This window comes from Corylus avellana, chromosome 1 (assembly GCF_965113065.1).
Source record: "Corylus avellana chromosome 1, dhCorAvel1.hap1.2, whole genome shotgun sequence".
NCBI classification, from domain to species: domain Eukaryota; kingdom Viridiplantae; phylum Streptophyta; class Magnoliopsida; order Fagales; family Betulaceae; genus Corylus; species Corylus avellana.
This window is the reverse complement of record NC_142490.1, coordinates 22,224,572-22,237,540: the sequence shown is the minus strand read 5'-3', so window position 1 is coordinate 22,237,540 and position 12,969 is coordinate 22,224,572. Positions and strand designations below refer to the sequence as shown.

At 35.5% G+C, this 12,969-nt stretch overlaps 1 protein-coding gene across 1 annotated transcript; it reads right to left on the bottom strand.

The window, feature by feature from the left end:
• Positions 1-1,577: 1,577 nt before the first annotated feature.
• On the bottom strand, positions 1,578-12,555 carry DELTA-OAT (ornithine-delta-aminotransferase). Its single transcript, XM_059584086.2, has 10 exons — positions 12,291-12,555; positions 11,243-11,351; positions 10,569-10,799; positions 8,652-8,811; positions 8,399-8,454; positions 6,811-6,963; positions 5,586-5,683; positions 4,189-4,269; positions 2,549-2,782; positions 1,578-1,933 (listed from the first exon to the last, which is right to left on the bottom strand). The coding sequence occupies exons 1-10, from the start codon at positions 12,437-12,439 to the stop codon at positions 1,771-1,773; spliced, it is 1,434 nt and encodes a 477-aa protein (XP_059440069.2). The 5' UTR covers positions 12,440-12,555; the 3' UTR covers positions 1,578-1,770.
• Between the last annotated feature and the right edge of the window lie 414 nt (positions 12,556-12,969).

The following is a 12,969-nucleotide window of genomic DNA, read 5'->3' as shown; positions in this document are numbered from 1 at the left end:
AATTTCCAAAATACCTCATTTTTTATTATAAAAAGGGTAAAGTCCACATACCTCAATTGATAATATTTCACCCAAACTTTTAATTGTGACAATGTCTCCCCCAAACTATCAAAACAATGTCCCCCTCAAGGCTACCAAAAAGATAAAAATGCCCCTATAAATTTCTCAATAAGACAAAAATATTACTATAAATTCGAAAACAAAATTTTAAAAAATTAAGTTTTTTTTTTAAAAAAAAAAAATGAAAATTTTAATTAAAATAAAAATATTTCTTTTTAAATTTTTATTTTTTTTAAACGGAAATTTTTAGTAGCTTTTTTAGTTTTAGTTTTTTTTTTTTAGACCTTTTTTTTTTTTTTTTTTTATATTATTATTATTATTGTTTATTTATTTCACTAAGAGTAGTTTCATTATAGGGGGGACATTAACAATATTTTGGTAGTTTATGAGAGACATTGTCAATTAGGTGGTAATTTGAGATGGGGTATGTAGACTTTTCCCTTATAAAGATTCAGACATTTATTTTTTTATTAAAAAAAAAATTAGTATTTTGAAAATTTCGAAAAGATTTAACGGAATTGAATGATTGAAAGAAATTGAAAATTCGATATCCTTTTTGAGAGTTTTTAAACTTTGGATAGTAGTGTTAAAATGAGCGAAAATTCAGGGAAAATTTTAAGAAGTTTTTCCAAACATTAATAAACAACTTAAAACACAAAACACCCCTAAACACACAAAAATAATTTTCACATTTATGTCAATATTTTTCGACCAAAAAACAAAAAACGCCCTCCAAAACACAATAATAAATATACTTGTAATTTCAACCATATATATATATATATATATATATATATATATATGGAAAGTCAGAAGGGCACGTGGATGGGTACATGCACCATAAAGAAGATATTTAATGTGTGTGACAATCATAGAAGAGACAAGTGATTTAATCGTACCACTCTCTCCTGAGAAGATGAGCTTGCAACCCCACAAGCTCAACAACCCATCGCTTGCACACATAAAGCATCCATCTTTCTTTTTCATTAAGCATAAATAAAAGCATTGTAAAAACATATAAATTTTTCTCTCAAGCAGAAGAAAACAATGCAAACAGTGCTCTTTTCCCATGGCAAAGCTTTCAACCAATTGCTGTCATCAGCTCATGTTTCAAGCCAAGCCCATTCATACATTAAGGCATTTGAAATCCATTACAACTTCCAAGAGTAGGGGAACTAGCAAAGAAGGGAAAGAAAATGTTTTCCCCAAGATGCTACAAGACAAGTTCAAGATGAAGTTTGAAATAAGGAAAATTTAATTTTACAAAGCTACATTTACAAGGCAGAAAATGAAGGCCAACTGACATATACTAAATTAGACCTCTTTGTACAACAGTTTTACTTGCCAACTTAGTTTTCCACAGTTTTGCAAAGATATTCCAAGGGAAACATCTAAAGCAAACAAGTTTCATTTGCATTTAGTCTCTACACCAGCATTCATGGGTTAGTTTGTAGTTCACCTTAAAAACTCAACTACAAAGATAATATAGAATGGAAAAAATCTGACAGACAAGCAAGTGAACAAGATTAAATGAGATATATTCTTATATTGTTATAGTTATCCTTCATCACTGTATTGGTGGTGTGATTAGACCAAAGAAACAATCATACATGATGAAAATAGACATAATTTCTGAAAATTCAAATGAAAGACATAAGATAGGAATTCCACAAGTGAATGCCATCAGAAGAAAAGTGATGTTCACATCATTCAGACATCTTTTTCTGGGGAAGCATATAAGTCTCGCCCACATCGGTCACATATGTGAGAACTAGTTGGGGAGACATGCTCTGGCTTTGCTTTCTGTATCTTTGGCAGATCAAGTTCAAGAACATCATGCAGCGCTTTTGAGCCTTCTCGGAGCTCATCCAAACTGAAAAATTCAATTGCAACATAAGTCATAGAATTGCAAAAAAAAAAAAGAAAACTGTCCCATACCCCACTTGAATTTTGGTCTTGTGACAAATAAATAACTTGGTTTCTAATTTTGGCAATTAAGGATCTAACTTTTGACAATGTGACAAATAGGTCATTCCATCAATTTTTTTAACCATTGAAGTGTCAGCTGACATCTTCTACACGTAAGAACAATAAAATCGTGTCACGTGTATCAAAAGCCATCTGATGTGGTGAAGATGCCATCACTTCTACTGTTAAAAAAACTAGACAAAAAATTGATGAAATAACCTATTTGTCCCATGGTCAAAACTCAGTCCTTCATTGTTAAAATTAGAAGGTCCTTATATCACAAGGCTAAAAACTCAGGGGTTATTGGAAAATTTCCGTTATAAAAATGCAGCTATTCATTCTAGTGTAATTTCTATTAGGTGAATGGTACCAAAAAGTCCCACAATTACCAAACTTGTTTTCCCGGTCACAAATATGTTAAAAATGTTGGAGAAAAGCACCAAGAATCATTGTTATGCAAGTCAAAGTTTAAGTTTCAAAGACTTGAAATGTTGAGTATGCACCAAGCATGCTTCCTTACCTGATTGAGAGTGGGGGAGTTAATCTGATGATAGAATCATGGGTGGGTTTAGCAAGAACTCCTCTCTCCTTCAACTTTAGGCAGATATCATATGCAGAAATAGGGAATAGACTCTTGCTGTTGAGCACCACAGCATTGAACAAACCTCTTCCTCGAACTTCCTTTATGTATTTTGGGTATTGCTGCTGAATCTTAAGTAGCTGGTTCCTTAGCTCCTGTCCCACTTGGGAAGATCTATAGAATCAAATATTATCATGAGACACCATTTATACACCAAAGGGGGATAAAAGATTAAAGGAGGAAAATAATGAAGGTAGCCGTAGATATACAATATGAAGCTGGTAGTAAGCATGGTTATATCGAAGCCTAAATTTATCTAAATTGGATTTATGAAAACCCTACTTTGTAATCTGCTTGATTTGAAAGGACAGACAGCTCTACGAAAACCTTTGGGCTTTAGTTCTAAAAGGAAAATTCGATGAGGTCTTGCACAAAGTAAAACCAAAGTAGTATATCTCAAACTATAACAGTGATGAGATGCACTTAACAAATTATTTCAAGCTCAAAATTCAGTATTGCTAGGAACTAGGGATGGCATTGGGGGCGTCCCTGGGGCCCTGCCCCTAATGGGACAGGTTCAGGATATCCTATTAATGAGCTAGGGGTGAGTTTTATTTTGAATAACATCAACCGTGACAGTTCCGGGTGGGCTAGGGTTTTTGAGGCCAATGTGGTCGACTCCCCCCCCCCCCCCCTGTTTATTTAATTTATAATCATTAGCTTTGCAATTGACTTTTTGCACTAAATATATTAGTTGTAAAAGATGTTAATTCTCTTTTATGCACATTGATGTATGCGTATATATTTCTTTTTTGATAAGTGATGTCCGTGTATATATACCAAGATGTCACACCTGTACTTGATATATTTGCATAAACAACAGTTGCCAAATTAATGATTTAGATTTACCAATGAATGGAACCTCCTCCCTTTGTAGCAAGGTGGGAGGCGAGGTCATCGATTCAAGTCCCACCGGGTGTGTGTAACTTACCAATCAAAAAAATTGAAGTGTGTAACTTACCGATCAAAAAATTTAATGATTTAGGTTTAAATTATCATACATAGTAGACTGAGCGGGCAACCTGTCTTGCCTGCCTTGCCTAGGGCTACAAATGGGTTTGGGTTGATTAGTCCTTCAGTGGGGGTGGGTTGGTGGAAGACCCTTTCCGGATCCGCCCCATTGTCATCCTAACTAAGACCATTTGTGAATGTTCGTTTTTTCTTTTTTTACCTGGTAAATGAGAAATTCAGGTTACTCAGATACTTAAAAATAACAATCTCAGTATGAATATAATTTGCATAAGTGAGAGATAGAGAAAATATCTTTAATCATCACAATGCATCATTAGCATAATCTTAAATTGGCAGTATATTATTTCTGGTAAATAGAAAATCAGGTCTTCATTATTTTAGTGATAAATTTTCTTGAAACCTTAATACTGTCTGAGTTTCCAGATTTTAAGTAACATAAAGAAAAGAAAAAAAAAAAAAAAATCCATCATTAAGTCACAGCTTAGCTGTTATTTTCCAACTTTATTATATCACCTCAATGATGCATCATTAGGCAATGGATTTGATACCTCTCAGCAAGTCCCTCATCTCTGAGCACGTCTAGCGAGGCAATGCCAACTGCACTGGCCAATGGATTTCCCCCAAAGGTACTGAGAACAATAACCGATAGGAGAAATGTGAGCTTTCATATGATATATTTCATCAGCAACAGTAAGAAAATGGCAGACTTAAAGTGAAAGTAAAAATATTGAAAAGGGGGAGAACTGAAGTACGTGTAATAATAATATATACAACTTAAGGAATAACTTCCGAGAATCACCCAACCAGAAACAGCTATTTGAAGTTGATTTTTTTCCTTCCTTTTGGGAAACCATAACAAAGCTTTTTGACAAAAAAAAAGTACCACAATTATGGAACATAGAAGTCTCCATATGCAAAAATAGATACAAAACCTGTTTTAACTGACAGAAGAGACAAAAAGAAAATTGACAGGCAGAAGCTTCTCCATCTGGGTATTATTTTCCAATGAAATAATCCATGATCATAGCTCCTCACTCTACTACTAGTTTATCAGCCATCTCACCTGCAGTTCTATATAGCTCAAGCAGTAAACATGAAAATGCTGTTGACACAATGATACAAGTCAGACTTTTCTTTCAAAATGGTACAATTCCTCTCTACCAATATGTACCAGATGGATAGATTAAGGCAATCTTCCACAAGACTCCAAAACATGGTAACAGGAGCTCAACATAGAAAAAACGTCAAGTTCCTGCCATGTTTCAGGAAAAACAAACAAATGGTTCCACATATTGGCTAGGTTAGATGAAAGTAGCATCCCAACTTCACTCATCCATATGCATCATTACTCAGCAGAAACAAAGTATATAGATAAATCATGTCCAACATCGGTTATGATGTTTCTCCCAGTAAGTACTTCGTTCTACAAAACTCTACAAGTCTATTTGCACAACTTCCTACACATTGCATGTTGAACCACAGAACTAGAATTAATGTAAGGATATACTGCCATAGGAAAGAAGGATATGCATTGTCATAATGTAAGGTGCATTACTGTTGAACCAATCAAAACTGATCAAAATATCTACATAGATGTTGATGCACCATCATCCCGTTTGGGCTTTTTTTTTTTTTTTGTGCACGCATTTTAATGCACTATCTACATCTTTTCCTATTATGCCATATAACTCCAAGTGAACCAACAAACTGACTATGCCTAAACCAAACTCGACCATTTCTAGTCATATGCAAAAACCTTTCCTTACAAAAGAGTGGAGTCACAAGTATTGGTAACAGTCTCCAAATCGATATATATATATAAATTGATGTTAGAGGCAAATCTTCCAGATCAAGATGGACAAGTGTTGGTGACTAAAGGCTCTTAACATAAAACAGTGAGGACATAAAAAAATAAATCATTTAGGAAATGCAAGTAGTTTATAACCTTCCATGCTCTCCAGGTTGGATACAAAGCATTACATCTTTGTCTGCTAGCACTGCACTTACAGGTATCACTCCACCACCCAATGCTTTTCCAAGAATCTGAATAAAACAGAAATAAGAGGGAAAAAAAAAAGTTATTTTCTGTATTGTATCATATTGGAGCAGTCAATTAAGATTGTAAAGTCAGTTTGAACAAAAAGTGTCTCCCAAACATAAGAAAGAAGAACTGAAGATGCTACACAGATTTCACCTGCAAATTTCATTATACAATCTCAAACTTAGCCTCTACAACAAAATAATTTATTCAGATCAACATCTCCTTTTCATAATGCAAGACACATCAAGAACAGAATGCAAGAGAAAAGAATATTCTCAGGAAAGGAAAACAAAGAATGTAAATGTTACGTAAATTTGGAAAGACTTGTGAATCCTAATAAAATTTGGAAACAAGTATAGACTCTATTGTGAATCCTAATAAAAGTATTCTTCACTTGTTTCAAGTACAAGTCCTATTTTGCATTTGGCAAATGTGGCCAGCTATGGGGGGGATAGAGAGAAATCCATTAGAATTCAAAGCTATGACAAATAACAAAATTCTGGTATAAAAGCTACAGGCAATGCATGGTCAAAATTTACTTTCAAATACAAGTCCAAAAGATGGCAATTGTGGCCTTCTGGAAATAACCAAGTTCAAAGTCTTCTTATGCGGCCTCATCTGACAACTTTAGGTGGACAAAAATAAGTCCATTAAAAATTATAGCTATCATAAAGGGCAATATTGTGGGGGTATAAGAAGCTTCTGAAAATAGACAATGCAATTCTCGAAGCTTCAAAGAGAGAGATATGGAGGCCTCCCAACATCAACCGTACAGATGTACACACATGCTTACATTTGAAATATTTGATTTGGAGGCTGAGTTGTGGGTAATGTATCAATACTTCTTTTGCAACCCAGCTTTGTAAAGATTATTGACCAGCATGTAAAAATGCATTCAAAATGGAAAAAAAAAGACCAGACGAGTGTAATGTCCCTTGTGAATGCAGCATTGAGGCTAACATGTACAAAGAAAGGGGACTCCCACAATCATCCTAATGTAACTTGCATTCATACGGTAGCATAATGGTTCATGTAAACATCATTAACCAAACTTTCACTACATTCACATCAAATACTTGGTAAAAGTCATGACAACCATAAATAATTTGGAAGGAGAGGGGGTGCTTACCACTACATCTGGACGCACTTCTTCCCAATCGCAAGCCAACATTTTTCCTGTTCGTGCTAAGCCAGATTGTACCTCATCAGCAATCATTAAAACATTGTATTTTGAGCAAAGATCTCTGACAGCTTTTAGATAGCCATCTGGAGGAATAACAACCTACCAACAAATCAATACATTTTTCTTAGGAAAATAAAGAAATGGGAACAAAAAAAGAAAGCATTGATTCAAGATTTGAGAAAGGTCTTGGAAGAGTATTTGGCAGAATAAGGTTCCCTTGAGAGTGACATTCTTTGCTTTGCCAGTTGTGTTAGGGAAGATCCTCACTACAGATAATCTAAGGAAGTGGTGTATCATAGTGGTAGATTGGTGTTGTATGTGTAAGAAGAGTGGAGAATCCATTGATTACCTTTGACTCCATTGTGAGGTTGCTAGTGCCTTATGAAATTCTATTTTTAGTCTTTTGGGTTAGCCTCGGTCATGCCTTGACGAGTGGTAGGTCTCTTTGCTTGTTGGAGAGGTCATCTTGGTAGTTCTCACAGTGCAACATTGTGGAAGATAATTCCATCCTACATAATGTGGTTTATCTAGAGAGGAAGAAATGACAGTTGAGGATTTAAAGGCTTTTTTCTTTAATACCCTATACTATTGGCGGCTGCCTATTGATTACTTTCATACTTACGGTTTTCACAATTTTCTTGCTCCTTTTTTTCTTTTTCTGGTTAAGTGTTTCTCTTGTATACATTGTGTACTTGGATTGTGTCCTTGCACTTCTTAATGAAATTCGATTAGTTATCAAAACTAAAGATTTGATAAAGGCAACTCTCACAAACTCTCCACCCTCTAAAAGAGAAAAACAAAATTAAAAAAAAAAAAAAAAAAGAAGAAGAAGAAGAAAGGAGGTAGTCCTGAAAGCAAATAGGAAGCATTTACTGTTTTAGTTCAAAGTAAATTATCAAAACGGACCTGCCGACATAGAACAAGAAAACAAGCTAAGAAAGCTTAACTCCTTATCAAGAATCACAAACCTTATTAAAAATAAGTTAGTTATTACCCAATGCTTGTATTACATGGTTGTTATGTGTGGTTTTGGACATAACTTGACAGAATAGGATATAGGATAAATGTTGGTTTCAGAGAAAGTTGCTACCTCTCATGGCCTATGTTATGAGTCACTCGTGGAAAGTAGCAATTAGGGACAGAACTCAAATAATATGAGCATGGGAGGATATACATTGAATATTCTAGTAATTAAGCACATCATCTTTTTAAGTGTGTAAAACTAAGGAAGAGAAGAGTGCCTTCCTGGTTCAGTAGAGATTCACCAATCTGCTTGCTAACTTAGTGTCTGTATTACAGGCCATGTTACTGCTATACATAAAACAGTTACTTTTAACCTAAGCGCACAGAAGAAAAAAGAAAAGAAAAAGAAATTGGACAAAACAACTATTCAGCCATGTCCTGTCGTTTTAAGGTTTAAAAACTAGACAGATCTAATACTGATTCCCACGTGTGCACCAACCAATATAATCAAGTCCCTGTAACACATCTCATACCCTTAATCATCAAATATTCAATTCCAAAGCACACATACCCCGGCCTCTCCTTGAATGGGTTCAAACAGAAATCCAGCTATTCGATCGCCACTTTCTGCAGCCAATAGCAGAAACACAAAATTATTAGATATACCCTCATCTACCAATTTTCAAGCAGTCTGGATGGATGATAAAAATCTGGCATGAATTATGTGATGATTTATACAAATGCAATATCTTGACTCAAATTAGGCCACAGTACAACTAGATCAAGAACAATAACTTTTAAAATAAATTTCAGTGCATTTTAACCTTTGAAGATTTTCTCAAGGGCAACTGCATCACCGAAATCAACTTTTACATGGCCAGGCAACAATGGCCCAAAACCACGGGTAGCCTCATTGTCACAACTCATGGAGATGACAGCCAATGTACGACCATGGAAGCAGCCACAACATGAGACAATAATAGCCTGCATATGGCTCACTTTGATTAAACTGTCTGAAGTCATAAACTCAACTGTTCACAAAATAGAGACGGCAACAATTAAGCAGCCATTAGCAACTACATTCTGAAGTAAATCTACACAATTGATGAGAGAATAAGTTCAGGCTTATTAATCTCATATCATGAATACCTATACTTATGTTCACAAAATGAAGATTAACATAAAACCATATGAGATGTAGTAAAAAGCTTACCTCACATAACTTGTGATCTATAAAGCTCATATTTAGAACAGAAATACAGCAGATGATAGAACATTAAAATTCCTAGAATTTTTCACAACCATTACAAAATCCAGAAGTTCATATTAATAAAAGACTAGAAAAGAAAAAAATAAAGAAAGAAATGCATTTTTAGTAGTCAGAGAGGCAGTGCCAATCTAGAACAACATAAAACAAAGTCAGCAAAGATGTTTTCGCCACACAGAACAAAGATCAATGATAGCAGCTGTAATGAGGAGGTTATCATTGAAGGCGCTACAGCACAAGAGCAGGCATATAAATGTGTCCAGAGTTGAATTCTACAACCGCTAAAATCCTCAAGTAGTCCATACTGTTTCCTGTTGCTGTCCACTGGCATCAGTTAAATCTTATGGAACCAGTTATGCAGCGACCAATGAAGTTCTCATATAAAAAGAATCCTTTTCTGTAAGATTCATAATCATTGTTTACGAACAATGTGAGGTTCCCAACTCGAGGATAGATTGAGATATGCCAAAAGACACAATCTTCAGAACAAAACCCCTGGGCCCATGTATCAAATTGTGAAGCATCCTGAAGATACCTTGAAGCTCACCTTTCGCTTGATATATGAACTTCTTTCATGGGAGATTTTTTTTTTTATAATTAATCAATATATCATTAAAAGCATAAGGCGCCCCCATGTACAAACATGGGAGAAAAATGAGGAGCTTTAACCGCCAGTTAAAACTTAAAAGTCATAAAAAAAAAAATTTCATGTGTCAAAATTAGCACTGCACTCATTCACAAATGCAACTAGACTTGAAGAAGCTCTATTGTAATTCAACATATTATCTTCCTTTATAGGTGAAAAAAAGGGGATTTATAGCTCCATAGTCGCAATGTAATCTCCTCAATTTACTACCCTGTAATTATCAAAAAAAATGTAATTTGTCTAGAATTCCCTACAACTGGTGTAAGAAATCTCAGATACTGGTAAGAGCTGGTTAAAATACATAAGACTTCTTGCACCTCTAATTGCCATAAACTATTTTCTCAAAAGTAGGTTTCTTCATAAAAAGCCTGTGAAAGTTTCCTCTAACTTAATGATATGAGACACATGAAACACGGTAAGTATTTAATTCAAGAAGTTCCTAACTAATTACTCTCTGTATGTAGAACTTCTACCAACTAAAATCTGAAATTCCTCTATCTTATTCCTTGGCTTAACCTAAGATACTTTGTCAACACTGGTTGTCCTATGAATCTACTGTCACTAGCAGGAGAAAGAGGAGAGCCTCAAATTTACTCTATTCTAAGCTTCTTACTTGAAAACATACATCACATCACTCCCCCATTTGGTAGAGATTACATTAGGCATATATGAGCAATCAAGTAAGGACATTCAACAACAATTATTGTACTCGTTGCCCTTAATTCAGGTAAAGAAGTTCACTTCACTCCATATACAATAATTTGAAATCCCAAAAGTAGAATATTAAAATATATTTTCAAAATAAGTATAATTCTGCCTGGAATCTACCTCATCTTTGGGAATTTTTTTCTTCTCGTAACCCCATTTCCTTGCCAACTTCAGAGCTGTTTCCACACCTTCCGCACCAGTGTTCATAGGAAGCACCATATCATAGCCAAAGATGTTCCGCAGACGCTCGGCAAATATTGGAAATTTATCATTGTAGAAGGCTCGAGAGCTGAGGGTGAGCCTTTCTGCCTGTTCTTGTAATGCTTTCATGATCTTTGGGTGACCATGTCCCTACAGCAGTGAAGCTATGATGAATACCGAGAAAAAAATAATAATAATAAAGTAAGACATTGATCACAGAGACAAGTCTGCTTAAGTACTTATAAATTTCATAAGCTCCTTTGCTGGCTTTGCAGGTTATTCAGGGGTAGAAGGAAAAACCCGCCCAGTGTCTTGAAAAGATAGCATAAAAAGTAGGACTTAGATAGACAAAGTACGAAAATGATACTGCCATGGATTGTTTTACAGAAACTTTAGCATATTTCAACTTTAGAAATCACTTTTGGCAAGGAAAAATCCATGTCATCTGATAAGTTACAGAGGCATATGAAAGCTTCCATTTTTCAACTTTGTAGATGGCTTTTGGTTGAAATAGTAGAGATAGAGCACTGTTAATTCACTGATAAGTTGCAAAGCTAAGGAGGTATATTATATCATAACTTCATTCTTCTAACCTGATTAACTGCCGAGTAAGCTGCGAGGAAATCCAGATATCTGTTGCCCTCTGGATCCCAAACAGATGATCCCTTTGCTTCTGAAAATACAATGGGGACCGGATGGTAACTGCATTTGAACCAGGAAAGTGGCTCCGTTAAGGACATTCTCAGCAAGAAACGCTCTATATATCACTTGAACAAAAGGGTAATATACAGGAAAACTAGCCAAAACATAACTCCATTGCGGACTTCTGTGGTGACCAACAAACACTGAAAAGAAAGTAATTAAAATTCCACAACCCATCAGCAACCACAGAATGGAGAAAGAAATGTTCCACCGACTAGGCATCCATCATATTCACCGTACACCATGTACTTGTAATTTTCAACAACCCAAATGACTTACAGGACAACATTTGCCCTACAACCATCAATGAAAGAGAGGCAACTTTAAAAGCAACAAGAAAACTCCCGACCACCTACAGCAAGAAGGCCCTGCCTTGTGAGCTACCACCCACAAAGGAGGGCAGCCACCTGCCAGACACCATCTGGACAATATTTTTGCCAAGTGCCTAGCACCGTGTTTGGATTATACATGTCAAGAAAAGCCGGGGGGGGGGGGGGGGGGGGGGGGGGGGTGGGGGTGGTGTGGGAAGCTGACAATTTCTAGCTAATTTCCCGTCTTCATCCACCTTGAGGCTTAAAAGTCTAAGTCTTTCCATCCTTCACAGACATATAACGAGATAAATTTAATTTGTAGACAATCGCTTTTAATTATTCAGGTCTTCAGGGAATTGAATCAAATAGTTCTAATGGCTTCGATATAACTTATATGTTCAGTTTTATGTATATTAACAAGGTCTACATCAATCAAAAAGAGACTCAGAGAGTAGACATTTCCAAGAATCCAATCAACAGTAACACGCACTGAAAAAAAAAAATGAAACAGAAGACATGGAATCCAAAGAGAGAGAGAGGATTAGACGAAAATAAGAAAAACCCAGAAGCCAAAACATCAAACTGGATCAAAACCACAGTTTTTTGATGCAGAGAAACGGGAGCTCACTTGTGGGCACTGCATTCATACTCCAAGTTGATGAGCTTTTGAGAGCCGGAAGGAGAGGCGGTGGCGGTGGCTTCAGGAACAGCACCAAAACTCCTCGTTCCCTGGCAAAGCCGATTCGACAATGACCGCAAACATCTCCTGGTCGCCATTGATGAGATACCAATCACTCTCTCAGCTCAATTCTCTCCACTTCTCACCCACGCTCCCTCACGTGTAAATGTAGAGAAAGAAGGAATATTGAGAGTGTTTATTCAATTAAGTACAGATTGCGCATGCTATATATATCTCTTTCTTATCTTTTGAAGAATATACTCCTTTTTTACTTTTTTTTTTTTTTGGTGTCAAGAAAAAGATACTCTATTATATTATATTAACCTAATAATACCAATATTAGGTTAATATAATATTGTATTATATTAACCAAATTAGTAATTACAAACAACTCTCTCTCTCTCTCTTCTTTCCTTTGACAGTTTGACTGTCGTTGTCGGCAATACGCATCCGAAAGTATATCCCGTGACTCTATACGACAATGGGATATGTACATGTTTGTCCACCTACTATTATCATTCAAAATTCCAACCTGTCTTTTTTCTTTTTTGTGGTTTTTCCATAAGGGGAAGATATTAATTAAATATAGAGAAATGCATACTTAGCCCATCTCATCTTAACAAATTAA

Bases quoted from the DNA above. Each gene is read 5' to 3' on its own strand.
- DELTA-OAT (XM_059584086.2), bottom strand. From the start codon at position 12,439: ATGGCGACCAGGAGATGTTTGCGGTCATTGTCGAATCGGCTTTGCCAG. The intron at 11,352-12,290 runs GTGAGCTCCCGT...GTTCAAATGCAG, and splicing joins TATGAATGCAGTGCCCACAA to TTACCATCCGGTCCCCATTG. The intron at 8,455-8,651 runs GTTAAAATGCAC...TATTGGCTGCAG, and splicing joins CCTTGAGAAAATCTTCAAAG to AAAGTGGCGATCGAATAGCT.